This window comes from Triturus cristatus, chromosome 2_2 (assembly GCF_964204655.1).
Source record: "Triturus cristatus chromosome 2_2, aTriCri1.1, whole genome shotgun sequence".
Lineage (NCBI taxonomy): Eukaryota > Metazoa > Chordata > Amphibia > Caudata > Salamandridae > Triturus > Triturus cristatus.
In genome coordinates, this window is record NC_140582.1 from 358,963,692 (window position 1) to 358,984,655 (window position 20,964).

A 20,964-nucleotide genomic window follows, 5' to 3' on the forward strand; every position below is an offset into this window, starting at 1 on the left:
GATTTTATTGGGTCCTCAGGTCTTTGGCTCATTATGCTTCACAAACCTCTTACTCAATAAGTTCCATTGCTTCTATATTAGACACAAGTGGGAATTTGGGAGGCAGATCTTGAGCTCGGACTTTGTCTGGAATCTTGGCTTCTTCTGGTCTAGAGTTTTAAAATGTTGTGAGTTGCTCCAGGATGCCTTTCAGTAATGGTTCATGGTTACATTTTCCACTGTACATCGAGGAGAAATATTGCATTAACTCTGCAGAGTTTATTCATGTTTCCAAGTCCTTTTTCAGGCCTTTTCATCCTCATCTAATCAGGTCCCGGAAATTTTGGATTTTTTTCCCCCAGGTTGCCTGCTGAAGTGTCCTCTATTTTTTGTTCTTTTGTGTGTTTGAGTATTTATCTCTAGGCCTTGTTCTTAAAACATTCAATAAGCCCTTCTTATAATGCAAGCACTCACTGTTGAACCACTCTACCATTCTAGAGGAGGATTTGGATGTGGGTCTCGTGCTTTCATAGTTTTGGATCTTACAGTAAGTAAGGACTCTAGAATCGTAACAGCTCCTCTATCTAGTGTTTTTTTCCAATTTTTGTGAGCTCCTGACATTTATTTTCCCAGATTAAGTTCTCCTCGTAACTTCAGAGTTTGTATCTGTGATTCACTCAGATTAATTTCTTCTTGTTTGCCTTGAGGGCAAGGTCTCTGGATTTTGAAGTTATTTCATAGACGATAAGCCATTTTCAGAGCAGGATAGGCATAGTTCCGCAATTAGGGGTTCATGGTCAGGTACAACACGTTTAATGAGTTTCATGTCAGTAACTATGTACCATTCTTCTAGATTAATCATGATGTAGTCTATAACACTAGAATATTTTCCAGAGGCAACAGGCTTTTTGGCTGGAGTGCTTGAAGTGGTACATCCATTTAAGGTTTGTAATGCACTGGATATCATCATGTTGCACAGTTTTCCTCTAACTAGTTTCACTTGAAGTCTATTGAATCAAAATGCAGTATGAAGAATGCTCAACACAGATTCCTCACTTAATATCTCTTGGTCCAACATGTTTGGATGCAGTTTGATGTTGAAATATTAGTTTAATTTGGGGCTGCCTCTCCCCTTCAATTTATTTTCAAACATAGCTGTTGTGATCTTCAGCTCCACCTGGTTTAGAACAGCCGTCTTCACATTTCTGCTTGCAGGTGGAAGTTAGACATTAAAGATGTCTAGCGAAAATTAATCGTTTTGTTAGGTTGAGGTATTACATATTATCATTGATTCTTGAGGTAAAGTTAATTCTAACTGAAAGGCTTGTGGTTTTCCAGGCTGTTAGTCCTCCCTTTGGTCTTACCCTGCTCTACTTTATGGCAGGAATTCTGTATGCAAGTCCATACAGTTATACTACTTTTGTGGTCCCAATCTGTCGGACACAGAAAATTTTATGTCATTTAATGAATGAGCCCCTGTCTTTTTTGTCGTTTTTGGCTGAAAATCTGGCAATGCTCCCTTCCAGCTTACTATTCACTGTGAAGCCTGACTGGACTCAATTTATCTTTATCCTGTAGTTGGTCTAAAAATAGCCTTGATAGTGCTTGATGGTAGTCTCTGCCATTTTCCATGAAACGTTCGATCTTGTAGGTAAGGGGAAGAGTCTGATGAGCCAAGTTGTGGGAGCTCTCTGCTCCCTTTTGAATGACAAATGTGAATTTTTACATTTTGCTGGTGTTTCTGTGGAAGATAATTTGTTGACTGACCACATGCAGATCTATAGGCAGTTTGGACTTTAGGGGATGTATGATTCATGGGCTTGCATCGTTAATGTCTTCCAAGATTCTTGGGTATGGCTTGTTTCTGTTTAGGCTTAGAGAAGTTCCCCCTTTCTCTAAGATGTTAGGATAGCTACTTTAAAGTTTTCCTCGCATGTTTCTGTGTGCTCTCTATATTTTTCCTGGGTGAACCCATGAATCTCACCCATATTAGGACATTTTTAGTAACATACTCTAACCCTGATAGAGATGAAATCAGTTTGAGAATATTTCCCCTATACAAAATGCCGTTGACCCCCCCTCGACCGGGATCTTGGGATGAATATTATGGAGTTAGATTCCATCGACTTTGGGAATTCAATGTTTCTGCTAAGCCAAATTAATTTGCCTTGGGGCTCTAATGTTCATTGTTTGGCTGTCTTCTGCAGTGTTAGGTACAGAGAGTGCTGTTGCTCACTACCTAGCCCATATTTCTTTTGAGAGATACTGTTCGCTTTTATGTCTGTTTGATTTTCTACTCCTGTGAGTCTGGTGGGTGTTGTTCCAGTGTGCTGCCTATGATTATAATCAATCTTGAAATTATGATTTATCAATCCTCCATGAAGTTGGATACAGAAATCTAGTAATCGTTGATTGATAATGTGTTGCCATGATTTCTGGCGGGATTTTAGAGGATAAATCTTTTGGCTTGGGCTGGTGTTGAGTAAGTTAGACTTGAATAATTAGTTGTGTGGGATGATACTCATGGGGCAGACCAATTTTGTCAGTGTAGCCAGTATATTTTTTTTATTTGTCAGTCAGTTCTGTCCTGATTTACGGTGGCTTCTGCTGAGAACTGGGCTGCTGAGATTGGTTCATGCTGATTTGCGAGATGGAGTTGGTCATAGGATGATCTTAAGTTCACTTGGACCTGTTGGATATCTTTGCATGTAGGTATGCTTTGTACAGGACATACCACATAGTAGCCTTGAGGATTTTTTTGTCTACTGAATCTGCAAACCAACAAAGACTGAGTACAACTTCGGGAGGTTCGGGTGCGGATAGAAGTGTTCCTTCTTGTTGCAGGGTGGATACTTTCATTTGGGAATGTGGAACATCTTTCCATGGATCTTTAGTACTCTTTATACAGTCTCCTGGGTTTTGTTTTTTGCAGGATAATTCTCTCTTCAGTCTTAAGCAGCTGCTCAATAAATTCAATCTTTGTGGTGGGAGCATCTTCCACCGGATTTGCGTATAGCAGCCCCAGTTTCTATTAAAATTACATTTGTGGCTAGAGCAGATCCCTTGATCATGATGGCCATACTCTGCAGCTAGTGGTTTTTGGTGGATGGATGTTTTCTAAAATAATGCCCCTGTTGTAGTCATTCAATATCGACTGTTTGACCTCTGTAACTTTTCCTATCTTCTCTAAGATAGCGGAGCAGTTGCAAGGATAGTTGCAAACGCATAACTTTTTTGATGAATTACGGACTATACGTTCCATTACTTCCATCTTTTTTCAGAGAGAGCTACGCTGCTTGATGTTTCCTACATTGGCACAGTTTGGGTATCCAGTTTTACTGTCCGGAATGGCAAAGTCTTGCGGTTTCTGGTTGCTAATTTTCGGGTTGCTTCCATTAGGCTCACAATAAAGGAAGCACTTAAGGTATTCTTAAGGGAGCCAATGATTATGGGTAAGTTGCTATGTGGTGAGAGGCAGGTCTCCCCGTCATCACCCTTGCTCTGCCAGCTGGCTATAGGTTCTTAAGAATGGATAGACAAAAAAAGTAGGGGGTGGGATTGCCATCATTTACAAAGACTGTTTTTCAGTCTCTACACTTGAGCAACGGTGCAACGCTAATATTGAAATTCTAGTTTTTGCATTGACTTCCTCCTGCAACTTAGCTCGAAAGGTGCCTTAGTGTATCGGCCCCCTGGCCGTCTGGCAGACTTCCCTCTCCAGCTAACGGAAATAATAGCTCCCCATGTAATTTCGACTAATAAATTCTTATTGCTAGGTGACTTCAACGTGCACAGTGACACATCGCTGCTCTTAGCAGACCATGCTCTCCTAGGCTTAACCAAGCTTAACGACGGCCCCACACATACTGCTGGTCACACACTTGATATCATCTTTACCAACGCACCTAGCATCTCATGTGAACCCCCTCGGCCACTGACATGGTCAGACCATGATTCAATTGAATTCACTATTCAGGGTCCCGGAGTGGCTGCTGCTCCCCCCTTAGCCTCCCACAGGGTCTGCAGACAATGGCATAAGATCTCCACGGATATTTTCCAGGCTGCTTTTCCGGCGGGAAGCTGAACCTTCTAACACGGAGGATGGCCAAGCCCAGTTCAATTCTGCTGTCAAAAGTGCCAATGACCTGCTTGTGTCCCTCAAACCAATACCTAATTCGGCCATGCGCCCTCAGACAGCCTGGTTCTCCCCTGCCTGAGCTTTGTGTCGAAAAATGTGGAAAGACGTTTGCATACGTCCCAGGAGGCGAGGGATAAAGACAGTTTTACGAGAGCCCTCTCCACCTACCATAAAGATATAAAGGGAGCGCGGAAAGCTTTTATTGCCTTACAGCTAGCTAAGGCAGAGAATGTCCCCAAAACCTTATTTCAGATACCAGGGCCGGACTGGGAACCACAACCGGCCCAGGCAAAGTGCTCGGCCAGCCCAGGGTGCCGCCCTGGGTGCCGCCGAGGTTTTTTGCCAGGCCGGTCTTCGGCCGAATCTGTTACAGGGCCGATTTTGCAAAAAAACGGCCCTGTAACGAAAACGGCCCACAGGAGCCAAAAACCGGCCCCCACCCGTGCGGCGCACCGGGGGATTGCCCGGTGCCCGCTACGGCCAGTCCGGCCCTGTCAGATACTCAAATCCTTTACTAGTCCTAAGGCCTGTGACAATCCTGTGACCCTAGCTCAAGCTCTCTGTGATGATATTGCCCAGTATTTCTCGCAGAAAATTGATCTTATCTATGATAAGATCTCCCCCTCCGGGAGCCAGCAACCGGATACTCCACCTTTTGACACGCCAGCATCTGTAACAACACAACTGATGGAGAGCTTTCCCCCTGTATCCGCCGAGGAGGTGGAGGCCTTACTTCACACAGTAAAATCAGACTCCCCCCTTGACGTTATTCCGGCTAAAGTAGTCACCTCTCTCTCCAAACAACTGTCCTCGCCCATAGGCACAATTCTCAACTTCTCTATGAGAGAGGGCTAGCTTCCCTGGGAATGGAAGGCGGCACAGGTCATCCCTATCTGCAAGAACTCCAGGGTCCCTATGGAAAGCTTTCCAATCTCCACCCCATCTCCTTACTACCGCTCCTGAGCAAAGTATTGGAAAACTACATCAATAAACAGCTGTCTAACCATGTCGAAAATACAGGTAGTTCGGATTCCTCTCAATCTGGTTTCAGGCCCAAAAACAGCACGGATTGTGCCCTGTTGGAGGTCACGAACAACATCAGGATGACCATTCAATGATTCTCGTGCTGTTGGACCTCTCTGCCGCGTTCGACACGGTATCACACCAGATCTTGCTCAGGAGATTAGAGGAGATTGGACTTGCTTTTCAGTGGATGACGAGCTTCCTGTCCTCCCGTTCCCAGACTGTCAATCTTGGCCCTTTTTGGTCAAAGTCTATGGACCGGACCATGGGAGTTCCCCATGGCTCATATTTGAGCCCTACTCTGTTTAACATCTATATTGCTCCCTTGGCCAACCTCTTCAGATCTGTGGCTTTACGCCTATTTCATATGCTGACGACACCCAGCTCCTCTTCTCTTTTAACAAATCTGCCATGTCGGCTCAGTCCACATTCTCTGCGGGAATGACAGCTATTGCAAATTGGATGAAAAGTAATTTTCTCCAACTCAACGCAGGGAAGACAGAGATTATGCTCTTCGGAGATGCACCTTTGCTGTGGACACCAGACGGGTGGCCGGTAGCCCTTGGCTCCCCCCTGGCCCTAAGGCCCTTGTTAAAAACCTGGGCTTTCGTCTTGATCGTGCCTTGTCCTTGAAGGAGCATGCTGCTCACACTGCCGGCTCCTGCTTTTATGTGCTGGGCCTGCTATGACGAGTATTCCCTCGCCTTCCGGATTCCTCTCGTAAAAACCTTATTTAGACTATGGTAATGAGTCGGCTAGACTACTGCAACGCTCTCCTGGTCTCAGCCAATGAGTCCTCGCTCAGCAGATTGCAGGTGGTCCATATTACCGCAGAATGTCTTGTTATGAATGCCCCGCCGAGAACTGCCTCCCTTCCTCTTCTTCAACAGCTCCACTGGCTTCCAATCCGCAAGCGTGTTAAATTCAAAGTTTGCTGCATCGTCCACAAGGCCTTGCATAACAAAGGTCCTCTCTACATCTCTAAATTCTAGCCTTACGCCCCTACCAGGACCCTCAGGTCAGGAAGCAAATTGCTTCTCTTAGTCCCCCGGGTCAGGAAAACAAGGCTAGGTGGGAAATCTTTTTCCTACCTCGCTCCCCTCTACTGGAACCAGCTCCCTATTCACCTGAGACAATCCCCCGACTATCTGCATTTCAGGAAACTTCTTAAGACCGCTCTTTTTTAATAATGCCCATCAGCCTGTTTAGCAGCACAGTCCAAAGTGCAAAGATATGCCTTCTGGGGTGATTCAGGCGCTATGTAAAACCTACAAATATAAATATAAAATATCCATCATGGCTAAGTCCGCCTCTACCATTTTACCACTTCTTCGTTAAAAGAACTGGCTATTGCTTTAGGTTTGCCTAGTAATGGGGGGATACATTATATTTTGTTGTTTTGTGTCGTCCACTTTTGCCATGAGTAGTGGACTGCCCACAATAGAGGCAATGGGACCTCATGAATCTGAGGGGTTGCTAGATTGCTGTTAATATTTCTATAGTTTGAGAGACTTGGTTTGCTGATTGCCACCTTGTGCTGTGACAAGGTTGCCAAAAAGCCAAATGCACAGGTGTCGTGACTTGCTGAGACACACTCCAGTGGCTTGCTGTTACTTGGATTTCCCCAATTCCCGTCTAGTCTTCAGGATTAATCGAAGGTGATTTCTTCAGCGGTTTCAGTTGCAATGGTATTGTTCTGCAATCTACAGTAATATCTGATATTGTTTATGGGACACGTCTTAGGTTTTATGGGGGGAGAGGTGGTGTCCTGCTGCTCCTTCGCTTGGTAGGGTGAGTTGAGAGGATTTTCCCTTTTTGGTGGGGGGAGGAGTCGATGCAAGTGATTCATTAGAGCAGTGTGAACTGTGTGAAGCTGAAATAGTTGGATCCTCCTTGTCCATCACGTGCTTTTCGTCATTCTGTTGTCTGCTGGTCTTTGATGGTAGAAGCATGTTTTTGGTCTTGCCCTTTGCCTAGTTTAATTTTGTTAGGTTTCTTACACTAGACCTTGTCACTGGCATGATCCCTGGGACACATGCCAGTCAATTATTAGCTAAGTGTCAATGTAAGTTGTTGATTCCAAATTATGGTTTATACTCCCCCGGTGGTACTCCCTTGAACTATTCACGATGCTCTTATCTGAAGGTACATTAAGAGATAAATGGACACAGTTGTAAGGGCTTAGGGACTTATGCTTGTGGGTACCCGTTGGGGACTTGGCATGTGCCCTCTTTGTTACTTGTAGCCACAAGACCAAGCAGGGCAGGTGATTGACACCAATTTTTTTGCTGATTTAAGCTAGTTTAAACTCAAGCAGAATCTTCAAATAGGTATTAGGACCAGGGACTTAGAACAGCGATGTGAACAGGCTATCACATGATGTTTCAATCTTCACTGCACAGAGGTTCCTCACTGAGGAGAGATTGCAGTATTGCTCACCTACTGATATTTCCCAATAGGCATCCAATCAGTTTCAATACTTTCACACCTACATCTTTTGTTACACTTGCTTTAGACAGTGGTGATTCCCTGGGTATCAGACGTGCAAGGCCTGCCCTACGGTAACTCAATGAATGGATGCTGTGTCACTAGTGCTGCAACTCAGTGGGCTGATGCAACTAAGAACTTTGAACTTTCCATAGAAAATATTTGTTCTCCATGGAGAGTCGCTAGTCTGTCAAATACCATCTCATTCCTCTTAGTCCAGTGTGCCTTCAGTTATCAGGACAGCACAAAATCTGGGTCTCTTGCATCCTGTTTCTGCAATCCGTAAAGAACATCAACTATAGTGCATCAATTTCACGCCATGATCCAGGCAGAAAGATGAAGTATTAACATTGCTTTGGTTAATGCTGTGAACACACTACACTGAACATCCTGAAAAACAGAATGTACGCAACTGACTCATTCATGGTTTGTGAACTTCCAAACTTGCACACATATTGCTCAGGACAACAGCATGTGGAAATGTCCATGGCGGTGTACGTGAGTCTACAATTAATTCCTAGAGCCGATGGTCAATACACGAGAATAACACACCGGTCTTGTTCCTCCATGCAGCAGAATACAAGTGGGCGGAGTCAGAAAAACAGCTATGAGTAGAGGAAGGAGTGCTACAGGAGTACTGCTACAGGAGTACTGCTAAAGGAGTACTCCTACATACCTTTGGGATTGGCTCAAAAAACGTCCGGCTCCCTATTAATAAAAGAACAAATTAATCTATTTCTACTAATTGTATATCAATATCCCATTCTATTCCCGCTTTATTGCCATTTTAGTTGTTTTGGGGCCAATTCACAAAAGCATGTAAGAGCATGTAAAAGAGTACCATAGAACTTATACATTATGTACTACAAATGCCTTTGTGAATAGGTCCCAAACCACTCAGATATTCACTTACCTAATTCTAGGTCAAAGGGGTATACTGCACATCTGGTCGGACTGAAATATCATGGCAACTCTGCCCTTCTGTTTCCTTCATATAGTACATTCTTTTTGGGTAATGTTAATGCACGCTTATCAGTCAATATAAGGTTTGATTATCTCTTAGGTTGGATCTCTTTAAAACTCGCTTTAAGTAAGTAGACATATTGGCCGTCATCCCCAACCATGGACAGTTCTGCAGTTACCTTGTGTCTCTTTCCCATCCCATTTTTTTGCTTTACCTCCTGTGGTTGTGATACCCTACCTAGCTGCAACGTTTGATACCCCAACTTTGCCTAGGAGTCAGATGTCCAAATCCTGACTGTGATGTTTATCCTGATTCTTTGCAAATCTTCAGATAGCCTTGCAAACTTTCTTCACTTACGCACTACACCAATAAAATCAATCATTCAAATATTCAGCCATAATCATTGCTTTAAATAGTGGGTGCTTACAATTACCCTGTAGGAGAAGTGCATGTTTTAATAAATTTGTTATGTGTCTTTTTGCAGCTGGGTTACACGCCGTTGATTGTGGCCTGCCACTATGGAAACATTAAAATGGTCAATTTCCTTCTGAAACATAAGGCGAATGTCAATGGCAAAACCAAGGTGAGATTATTTCTTTAAAGTGGTAATCATTTTTTGGGGGGGGGGAGCAGTGTTTTCCACTCAGAAATCCTGTGACTGTCAAATGTGTTTTCCGACGGTATGCAACAACCTTGGCATCCTTAATTGTAACTTTTCGTGGCTATTCTAGTACTCTTTGTCTGTGAATGCTACTGTTGTGTGAAAGAGTTTATTTTTACCAACAGCAAGGATGTTACGGATGTTTTATAGATTCTTATTGTCTTTTCTTGCCACGAGTTTGCAGACATATTTTTTGTGTGTATTGTGCTTCCTAAATGTGTTCTAGTGGGGCAGCATTTTTGCAACAGTAGTGCATTAACGTCTTAAGTGTATCTCCTTAAACTTCATTACCGTCATTAAAGACTTCGATTTATTAAAATTTGCATAGATCTGCGTAAAAATCAGCAGCACTTCATTGTGCAATGAGCAAAAAAATTGCACAGCAACATATTCAGTAAGAGTTGCACACCAATAATGTCATTGGCTACGCTCATGTAAAAGACTACTGACAGTAAACTAGAACTGACCTTAATGTCACTTTAGCACCATTTGGAGCATTGTGTTTTGGCACAAAGATAAGCCAGTGTTACCTTGCATGAGGTTTGTATTATAAGCATACGGCACACCCTCCTTTACAGATATCAAGTACCCAAGGGTAAAATGTGCAATTTTGCATAAAATACACATCTTTTTCGGAGGAATATCACGTAATATGTTGTTTATACCTTGTTTGCACATGATTTTATTGTGTTAGTGTTTTATCCAAAGTCTGATCATGCTACTTTAGGAGATCTGGCGTTTTGTAAAAACCTAAGGCTGTTTGTGCTGGCCCCGCCCAGTTATGGCCATTTGCATAGATAGATAGAGCCTTTCAGGGACAATCCGTACAGCTCTATGGACTAGGTTTACTGAGCGAGCAAGTACGAAGAAAGATTCGGACAACCTTTCCGATTCGGGTTGCACGGATCAAAAAGGCTTCTGGAGTGGGACTTTGGGGGGCCTGTAGCAGGCCCCCCTACACCCGGGGCCCTCCGAATCAGCCCCGTGGGGATACCCATGGGTCCCCTCTTCCCAACCATGCACAGTGTGGCAGGCAACAAGGGGTGCCCGCCACAGAGTTCACGATTATCCCCAACCACCCATTTTGTCAATGAGAGCCTGTGCACGTGTTCGGTACACAGGCTCCCATTAAAGTCAATGGGAGTCCGACTGAATCGTGTCCAGATGCATTCCAATGCATCATATTCGTTCGGTCGGATTCCCCCGATCTGAGTCGTAAGGAAAGCATTCCGGACCTGAGTCGTTCGGTATGCTTTCCGAATGAGATTGGAATCGGGCCCATAGTTGTATCTGCGCAATTTTTGCCTGGTATGACCTGAGGTAATTGCACACACTAAAATCGGGAGTGGGCAGTATTTTTAATCACCCATCATTTTTCACTCTGTACACAACTTAGAATAATGTAGGCATGCAAGTTGTTGAGCATGCAAGTTGGGCCCATTTTTCAATAAAAGTGAAGTATTGTGTGTAGCTGCTAAGTCACACTCATACATAGAGTCAGTTGGATTAAATGTATTTACAAAATGTTAACACTGTGACAATTACACTGTTCTCTCTATCGCACTAGGATTAATATTTGTTTTGTTTCTTCTTTGGTTTCTCCAACAACCAGAGTGGATACACTCCTCTTCATCAAGCCGCGCAACAAGGCCACACGCACATAATCAACGTTCTCCTCCAACATGGCGCCAAGCCCAACGCTACCACTGCAGTGAGTTTCTTTCCCATCTTGAAGCTTATCCCCTGCCTCTTTGTTGTACAGACTCTGAGGTTTGCTGCTATTTCCTCTCTTCCTCTTCCCACTCCACCCCAAGAGAATGCCGCCCTCCCCTGCTGCAGCGTTGCACTCTGGAAGCCATGAATGTGGTCAGTTCAGCAGCTGGTGCTCAGATGTGTGAATGAGGCGATACGCTTTTAAAGTAGTATGGCTCCCAACATGTGGGCTAGGGGGAATCTTTCCCGTTTATGTTAGGCTAATTTCATGTAGCGCTGACTGAGTTGGTTCTAGGTGCTATAGCAGGTGATGGAAAACATATAACATGCCGCGGCATTGTCGAAGGACAAGGAAATTGTACTGAAATAGATACGTTTTGCTGGCTCGTGTCCATTTCCCTTCAATGCAGAAGTTTATGAGAGAGTAGTCTTGCTGGAAAGAAACCATATTTAAAGAGGAAAGGATAGCTTCGATCACCCCTTCAGACACTTCTCTGGAATTACTCACTCTGCACGCCAGAGATTAGTTAGGGCGCTTGGCCCAAAGTCATATCGCGTGGGCGGCCTCCATCCGAAATCAGTCTGTCCAAATATGTGACCATTTGGGAAGACTCCATCAAGCGGGTGCAAAAATATCCCAGTAATCCCTAAAAACACACGAGCAACGCCTTCCCTTTTGCACATTTGTGTAAAATCTGTGACAGCTCTAGGGTTAATACTCATTGGCTTCATTTTCTCAGAGAATAGCAGAGACAGATGTAAGTGTGTTGTGTTGCCATGGGGATTTCAGCTAGGCTGAGGTAGTTCTGAAGTTGGAGGCAGAGTGAATGGTGAAAAGGCCGTGCGTCCCCCTCGCCTGCGCCGCGCGCCTGCCTCGCGGGTGGAAATGCTGGCTCACGCGCGGCTTCTGGTGAGCTCATTGGCTCGCATCAGCGTCCTCTCTCTCACTCCGTCTCGCTCTCGCTCTGTCCCTACAGAATGGCAACACCGCCTTAGCGATCGCTAGGCGCCTGGGCTACATCTCTGTGGTCGACACCCTGAAGGTCGTGACGGAGGAGGTGACCACCACCACCACGGTGAGTGCTGCTGCGAGTGTTCGAGTGCCTCACCTTTTGTGAACCTATGCCGTGCCTTTGCAGAGATGAGTGTGACAGTTTGTAAGCGTGTGCTTCCCCTGTTCCCTTTCTTCCCCTTGTCATGTGAATTCCTGCAGGCTGATATTATACACAGCAGTGGGTGCGTCTGTGAGATGCTATCAGTCAGGTGTCATGAAAGGCTTCTTTGTCCATCTGTCTCTGTGCGCACGTGATTTGATACCACGTGACCAGGTGAAGCTACAAGTTTGCTGAAGACAGAGGGAGATAGGCTTGCATAACCTATTGTGCTCATGTACATCACAGTAATGATGCCAATAAAACGCCAAACTCGGAATTAAGTGAACTGCCGAAAATGTGTTGGAATTTGTAGGAAAGTGTTGTGTAACTGTTTTCCGTTTAGAAACCATGTGTTCTATGTAACTGTGTTGGATTAATTGAGACTGATTATCTGCAAGGGCAGGATGTCATAATATCGCATGACACTGACAGTTCCTATAATTTAACGTTCCGCGCCAGCTTAAGTTCACTTTTTGACAAAATGTTGCTGAACAGTTTTTCAAATTGTTGCGGAATAGTTTTTGGAAAATAGCTGCGTTTTATTTTGCAAAACGCGACCCTGTTCGCGCTTTCTATCTGTGGAAGCCTGACCATGTCAGACAGAATTTTTAATTATTCTTGTAATTTGTTGGTGATCGATATTTATTTATATATGTCTGTATTTTTTCTGAGTTGTGAGTACACACCAGAGTTATTGGACCGTCTGTATTTTTCTATGCATTCCTCCCTCAGTTGGTCTCTTCGACAGCCTACAGGTTGGGCGACATTCTGCTTCAGTTATTTTAGCAGTTCCGCTGTGCTTGTCTGAATTTGCATTGCATTTGCATGTTGCTCTGGATCTCTTCCTGTGGGGAGTTTAACTCTTCCTGTGCTCAGTTGCTTGCAGTGAGCATTTCTTTATTGGAGAAACAAGCACTTACTGTTCGCATTGCTGGTCGTCTGCATTGATGGACATCTGAGCTGCACACTGGTGGTTGACCACAGATGCATAGCTATCAATGGGCGCAGCAGGTAAAGTGGCACCGGGGCCCATGGACCTGAAAGGCTCACTGGACTCTGATTATTGCTGCATTTTACTACCTAAGTTGAAGTAAGCACCCATGACACACTTGCTACACCACTTGGTGGCAGCTTAGCGCCTACGGGGCATCACTACTGACTAGGTTAATTTCTGCTTCTTCATTAGCTGAGAGGACAATATTATAGTTTTGTCACATTACTTGTGTCTCTTCTGTCGTAGTTGCAAGAATGTACATTTCAGTTGCTCTGTGCTTTGTCTTCTGTGTTATTAATTCATAAAAATAAATAATGCCGCGCTGTTGCAGAAGTTCCCCTGACGTTTCCTGGAACTCTTGGCAGTTCATCTTCAGTTCCTGTGCTTTAAATGTTTCATTAAGTACAGAATTGTGTGTTTCCACATGAAGCAGTAGGGATATTTGGATGGATGGCTGGTCTCCCCAAAGAGGCCATTGGCACTCGTTCAAAGAGTGAAGAAAACGTTAGCTCCTAATGCTGAGAGGTACAAAACATGCAGCCACATGCCCCAGAAACCCTCCAGAAGAGAGGAGGACATACTGTGTTAGTGTGGTTTGAAAGAAACGAGAGTGGTAGAGCCGAATGCACCTAGCCTGGACGTATTAATGTAGAGGACCATGATTTATTCATGAACTCTGAGGAGAATTCTGAGTCAAGCTTTTAGAAAATAAAATGAAGGTTGAACAAAATTGGCCTGGTTAGGAAAATTACTTCAAACATACATTTTGTATTTTTGATTTAATATCCAACACTTTCTCTACTTAGTATTCTTGTTTTCGAATGCTTCCTAGTGGAATTAACTTGGCGCTCCTCACCCACACAGATAATATAAGGTGCTACACTCCACAAGGGACACTAGAGAAATGCGGCTCAGCATGGAATATTATACGGATGCCTGTTGCATAGGTGCACGTCTCCGGGGAGCTGTGGACACGGTGCTCTTTATGCATACACTTGTCGATAAGGAATGGAACACAGACTACGGAGACCCATCTTCCTAGCCAACACTCTTTGTGGTTTGCATGCTAGGTGGGCTTTCCTCTCATCAAAGGAAGCCGCTGGTCATTCTAGAAGCCAGAGGTTGGACCTAGTGCCTACCTAGAAGCCCAGAACAGCTCTTGCTTCTACCTAAGATCACCTTGTAATGGTAGGGTATGAGGGCAGGAGTTGTAGTGAGAGCCACAGCCTCAAAGCCAGTGAAGGACATTAATCACTGGCTCCTGTGGAAAATAGCCTTTGACTATCTTTGCATACAGACTCCTTCTCGTCTAGAACCGCATCAGCAACAAATTTACAAAGCCAACATTGAGACAATTGCCCAGTAGTTATTTGTTTAGGCACCTTAGACTGTGCGTAAGGATCTTCTGCCACAGTCAATAGGTGCATTTAGTGACTCCTCCTTTGACCAACACCAGTTATTTGTTTCCATAAGCAGACTCAGGATTACACAGTCACTCTGTATCTGGTTTCTTGTTTCATGATTAGTCAATATTGTCGTGAATTCAATAATGTTTCCCCTCCAACTTAGATTTCAAAACCCAAATTCTTTTATTTGCTTGAAATAGTGCTGTAACTTCCACTACCTCACTCTATTGCACTGTTGTACTCATTGTGTTTGTATTGTAGTTTATTTTATATTTTGCTTCATATCTCTGACGAGGTGTTTGCTGGCATGTAGCATATTGCTCAATGGGCATGTGTATATGCAAGAGCGTGTGTCTATTTGGATAATATTTCAGGGGCTGATTCACAGAGGGCCATTGCACTCATGGCGGAGGTCCCACAGTGGTGGCGGGCGGGCCCGCACTTGTGGTGGGACTTACGCAATGGGTAACTGATGCCCTTTATGAAACGGGCCCTCAGTGTCCTACATGAGGACCAGAGTTTGCTCCGGGTTTGTTGTGCAGTGAAACGATAGGAGCGTAAAGCCTCTGGTTTGCACGTGCAAGGTGCTGGGATGGATGGACAGAAATTGTGTGAATGTTGTAGCCTGTGTGGGAAGTGTTTAGGTGTGATGTGTTGACTCTAGCAGTGCATATTTTGCATTCAGTGTCTTCTTAGGGATATGGAACGCAACCTGTCAAGGGTTAAGGTGTCACCGTGAGTCTTCAGGATGCGCGTGGCCTTAATAAGAGCTGTCACGTGTGGCCGCAGCTCGTGCGCTGCTCTCTCTTCCACGTCTGCTGTCTCTACCCCCTCTGCACTATCTTCTCCTGCTGCCCACCTTCCTTCTGCTTGCTCGTCAGCGCCAGACTATCTTTGACTGTCGAATCTGGCTGAGGCACATATTTAGCAATGGGCACGTCCCCAAAAACAAATGGGTTTAATTGCATTATTTAATATTTGCCTTAAATCGCTGCTTCAAAGAAGCCAGGAGAGAGTGCTGTGTACTATATTTTTCTCCCCAGCTCTTCTCTAATTGCTTTGCCTCTGCCCACTGTTCACTGACCCCTCTTACAGAGGTGGCGCATGCGGGAAGCGCTCTGAAAAATAAAAAAAACCCATCATATTCTTATTTAGAGGAAATCAGGTTTCGTGCTGCATAAAAAAATGAATATTGGCAAACAGTAAATTTGTGCCAAACGGCATGCCGTGTGTGTTTTTTCAAACTAAATCCATAATATGTTTATTGTTTTCGAATGAACCTTTCCCTCCTTCCGGTGCTGGAAGTGATTTAAAATTGGTTTAATTAGCAGTACCTTTTGGTGTGTCACGCTGGCCACCCTCTTCTATCCTAACCTGGCTTTGACCATCTTTATCTGCCTTGAGGAAAACAAACAGGTCTTAGCTGGAATAGGTAAATGCTCGAAACATTCCATGCCCCTTAGTCATTACTCAGGCCACATCACACGTTTGTGCCTACTGTGGCACTCTAAGGACCAGCCACACACAATTCGGCCTTGTTCCTTCTCCAATGGGAGCAGCCCATCCCAAATTGTCTGGTAAGGTCCCCTTAAATGGGAACACCAACAAACCTACACACATTTCTATCTCATCAGCAAAAAGTAGCGTGATTCCTATGGCACAGAAAGCATGGGACCCAAAGCCTGGATATACCTATCTGTAATAAAGCATGGCACTGAGGAAAACAAAAAGGTGACATGTGGAATACCTGACTTAATCTCAGCTACTGCTAATTACACACAGCTGCATTCCAGTCCATAATTTTTTTTGCCATCTGTGTCACTGTAGGCAGAGACCAAGCCGACTGCAAACCAGCATTCATCTTGTTCCAGTAGTAAGGGTCCAGCCCAATGTTTGAGGCGAGGATGCCTCCAGATGGGAACAGAAGCAACCTCAGGTCGGTTTTGGCCTATTTTGGCCTCATCAATGAAGTACAACTTGATTACGATTACTGTGAGCATGGGACTCGCCTCCCAGCACACCCGCTGCACTTAGGACAGTGGGAAGATTACCCCCACGATGCCCACCCCAGGGGTGGTGAGGGGAGGGGGGAGAATGTCCACTTGATGCCAAGCAACATGTATATTTTTTGACAAAAAAAACTTGTGGGGGGCTGGCCTGTCCGCGGGGCTTCAGACAGTCTATTACTTGTGATGCCAAGACAGGCCGATCCCTCCCCATTCTTTTTTTGGACATTAATCGCTGGTGTCTCGTGGATTTTCTGACCCCTAGTGGAAGATTGGTGGGTTTCCCCACAATCTAACCAGTCAAGGAGGACTGAAAGCCCACTGGACACCCCATATTAGAGAGCAAAAAAGAAATGGAATGTTGACCTTGCCCATCCTGGCATCAGGCCTCACCCTCAAGCACCAGATAGTCTTTCTTCCCTCTTTGGGGCAGGGTAGGGGGTTTACCCTCAATCTGTTTACCCAAGGTGCCAGAAAGGCCACTAAACATCAGGGACAATAGTTTTTAAATAAAAAAGAGCTTTATGGGGGAGGCCGATTCTGGCATCAGGCAGCCCACCCCCCAGGTCCTTGGACATCAAGCAGTCTTTCTTCATCCCTCTAGAGAGTGGGGCATTTACTACCCATCTACTCAACCAGGGAGCAGGAAGCCCACTTGACACAAGGACTAATCTTAATAATAAAAAAGGTGAATGGCTGGCCAATCCTGGCATTAGGCAGCCTTTCCTCCCTTCCACGTGTCAAATACAGTCTTTCTGCCACATCCAATCTCCCTCTCCCAGGTGTCAGACAGTCTACTAGACACGATTCATAGTTGCTTAATAAAAGAATGGGGTGTTAGGCAAGCCTGTCTTGCCATCGGGCCCCTACCTGGTACACCAGACAGCCTTTCTGATCCTTGGCATAGGGTGGCCAGTCTTTATGTCTGGGACCACCCTCAGATCGAGTACAGGGTACAGGAAGCCCTACAGACCAGCAGGAAACAACTTTGAGAAATGGAACGGGGAGACCAGCAGCCCATCTTGGCATTGGACCCCACCTCAATGAACAAAGATTCTTTCTGCCCTCGCTGGTAGACAGAATGGTGAGATTAACCTCTCTCTGGCAACCCATATGACAAAACTACACTCAATGTAATCCCAATTTCCTCTCATTTTGCATGGATCACCGCTCACTACCTGGGCTTTAGGTCGGCTGGGACCAGAGTTCCCCAACATACCTGGGAATTTCTGAAAACTACCGACCTTGGAAAATCAAGGGTATTTGGTCTGTATATGGCCCACCACAATTTCGTATCTGCAGTGCGCTACAAATATCAAAGTGTGGGTTAAAAAATCACATTTCCCCCACAGTTATGTTATGGAAATCTTGAGCCCTTCCAGCCAGTATCAGAAATCTTACCATCCTACATTTACACGTCTGGCATGAAAAACAGTACCTGACATGTGGGTGGATATAAGGCATATGATAGCAACAGACCAAAAACTGTAACCAGGTGAAGACAACATTGACCCAACATTGACTTCATATGGTCAAAGTTTTAACCTGTTACTGTCTGGTAGAGTATGTCCAACCACAAGTGTGGGGGACTGTTTTCACTGGGTGAAGTGTGAGAACGTAAGTATAATTTTTGCTGGTAGCTGTGTGTTCCAGAATTTTGTTGTATAAATATGAGGACATTGAATCTTTCACTCTTACTTTGACATTTATAGGTTTTATTTTGTAAGAAAAAAATGTGGTGAGATGCAAAAATGTCACACCATCCTGGACTTCTCAAGGTGTCTTTTTCAGAATATCTGAGTTGGTTAGATTTCTCTGGGTGCCGTCCAATCCTGGGCCCAATATTGCAGCCATCCCACAACAAACATGAGGAAATTGGATTTTTAGGCATTGTTATGAAATCTACAGGGCATTCCGGGTAGGAAAACATATTGGGATCCAAACAAGCCACACCACCCTGTATTCCTCTTGTTATCCAATTTTCAGAAATGCCCAGGGATGATAGGGTTCTGTGTGTGCCAACTGACACCGGACCCGAATGATGAATCTATCTTCAATAGCCATTGAGAGGAATAGGGCACTTTTAGGTTTGGTTAGCAGGTTTGCAAGTCATTCTGGGTAGGAAAACATAATTGGATCAATACAAGCCACCCCACCCTGGTCTCTTCCAGGTGTCTAGTTTTCCTGTGTGTGTGGAGCTGCTAGGTTTACATGGGTGCCAGGTGACTCTTAGAAGAGAAGAAACCAGAGCCACTGCTTCTTACAGAAACATGGCTCAAAGAAGAGTCAACCCCAGACATATTTTCTTCCCTTCCACCTGGCTACTCTATAGCATGCTGTGAATATTATGGTCCAACCACCACATGTCCCTAAAACTACAATCAAGCAGTTCCCCCAAAGACCCAGACGATGTTGGTTCAATCATATAATGACCATAGTAAAGATAGCTATAAAATTGCCACAAAAAAACTATAAACGAGCCATAGGACAGGCTAGAATTGCACACTTTAAGGAAAAGATAGAGAATGCCTCCAACTCATCCAAAGAACTGTTCAAGGTGGTAAATAGCCGTATGAAGCTTCTTTCAAGCCCTACAGGCATCCCTCCTTCAGAAGAACAATACAATAGTTTTGCAAACTGCTTTCTTGATAAAATCATTAAAATCTTGAGCCTCCTGCCAACAACCATTGCTCCTAATTCTATCCCACTGGTAGGGCCATGGACCTGAACCAACAGAACCTCGTTCCCTGCACTAAGTTACAAAATCACAAAATCAACCCTACACTCTTTAAAATCAGGATTCCCGCTTGATCTGGCACCACCCAATATCTTAGGAAAGCGCGGGTACACCCTCCTGTCCATTCTAATGGATATTCTCAATCACTCCCTGGCAAGTGGAAATATTCCCCCAGCGTGAAAACATGCTATAGTAAAACCGTTACTAAAAAAACCACGGCCAATCCACTCTTGGCAGAAAGCTACATATCTATCTCTGTGCTCTTAGCAGCAAGTAAACGTTTGGAAAAACATGTCAACAAACATCTCTCCGGCTTTCTGGAAGCTCATGCCATTCTCCACCATATTCAGACAGGCTTTAGAGCTGGCAGTAGCACTGAGACCACCCCACTAGTATCCACCGAGGAACTCCGACCAATCCTGGACCAAGGAGGCACGATAGCCATGATAATGTTAGACCTAAGTGTCGCCTTTGACACCATCTCACACTCAACTCTCATCCAAAGGATGAAGGAAGCCAGGACCTCAGGAGCCACCCTAAAATGGCTGGTCACTTTCCTGTAGAATAGAAGCTTCCAGGTATGTGAAGATTCCCTCTTCTCAGCCGTTTACCCTCTAAAGTGTGGGGCCACTCAGGGCTCCTCACTGAGCCCCACACTCTTCAATCTTAACATGCTCCCCCTGGAAGAGACTGTGCACGCACATGGCCTTGCCTTATTGTTGTACGCAGATGATATGCAGATCATCATGGCCCTCACTCCAGAAGCAGGGTGAATGTCTAAAGCAGATCACATACTGGATGTCCGTAGACTGCCTGAAACTCCTTGACGAAAAGACGGAAGTACTTGTGGTCGGTAAAAACCTCTCAAGATGTATGAAATTGCCATGCCCAGAACACCTAGGAAAGATTCCACAGCCTGTCCAGGCAGTAAAAAGCCTGGGTTTTTGGATCAACAACAAACTAACCTTGGAAACACAAACCAGGAAACCTGCTAGTAACTGTTTTGGCATTCTGAGAACCCTAAGAACAGTTCTGCACATGCTACCACTATCTACCAAGAGAGTGCTGATTCAAGGACTAATCAGCTCATGCCTAGACTTTGTAAACTCCATTTTTATACAGAGCCAAAGAATTTGATAAAAAGACTTCAATTAGTGCAGAATGCTGCAGCCATGATCCTTAATAAAATCCCCAAACATTAATCGTCCATTCCTGCCCTGGCAGCTTTGCACTGGCTGTCAGTGCAGAATAAAATACAATTTAAGGCATGATGCATTGCCCACCAGGCCATACATGGGAAAAGCCCACTCATATTTTAGAAACTAATCACCCCCTATGTTCCAAGGATGCCTCTTTGGTCCGGCAAGGTAGGGCTACTTAAGGTACCTATGGTCAACAGAGCGAGAGGTGGCTGCCGCTTCTTTGAATACCTTGTCCCCAAACTCTGGAACACCCTCCCCGACTCCCTCGGATATCAAAAGTCGAAAGACTATTTCGGAAAACTTCACAAAAGTCATCTTTTCTAAGCCTGGCACTAGCCTATAGTTCATTAGGGTTATCCAGCTGGTGTTGTTATAAGCACTGGAAGGCCTGGTCTGGGAGCTACGCGCTATACAAAAACATCAGAATAGAATGGAATGTGAGGATCATCTGTTATTTTATCCAAGGTTTGATGTTTGCAGAGAATTTAGGGTAAGAAAAA

At 44.6% G+C, this 20,964-nt stretch overlaps 1 protein-coding gene across 15 annotated transcripts in view; it reads left to right on the plus strand.

Annotated features, from left to right (window-relative positions):
- The window catches only part of ANK2 (ankyrin 2), a 1,556,458-nt gene that overhangs the window by 1,193,189 nt on the left and 342,305 nt on the right, over positions 1-20,964 (plus strand). For all 15 annotated transcript variants that reach the window (XM_085641446.1, XM_085641452.1, XM_085641444.1 and 12 more), the window contains 3 exons: positions 9,076-9,174; positions 10,865-10,963; positions 11,943-12,041. In XM_085641446.1, coding sequence (XP_085497572.1) covers positions 9,076-9,174; positions 10,865-10,963; positions 11,943-12,041 — 297 coding nt within the window. The remainder of the gene's footprint in view (positions 1-9,075; positions 9,175-10,864; positions 10,964-11,942; positions 12,042-20,964) is intronic.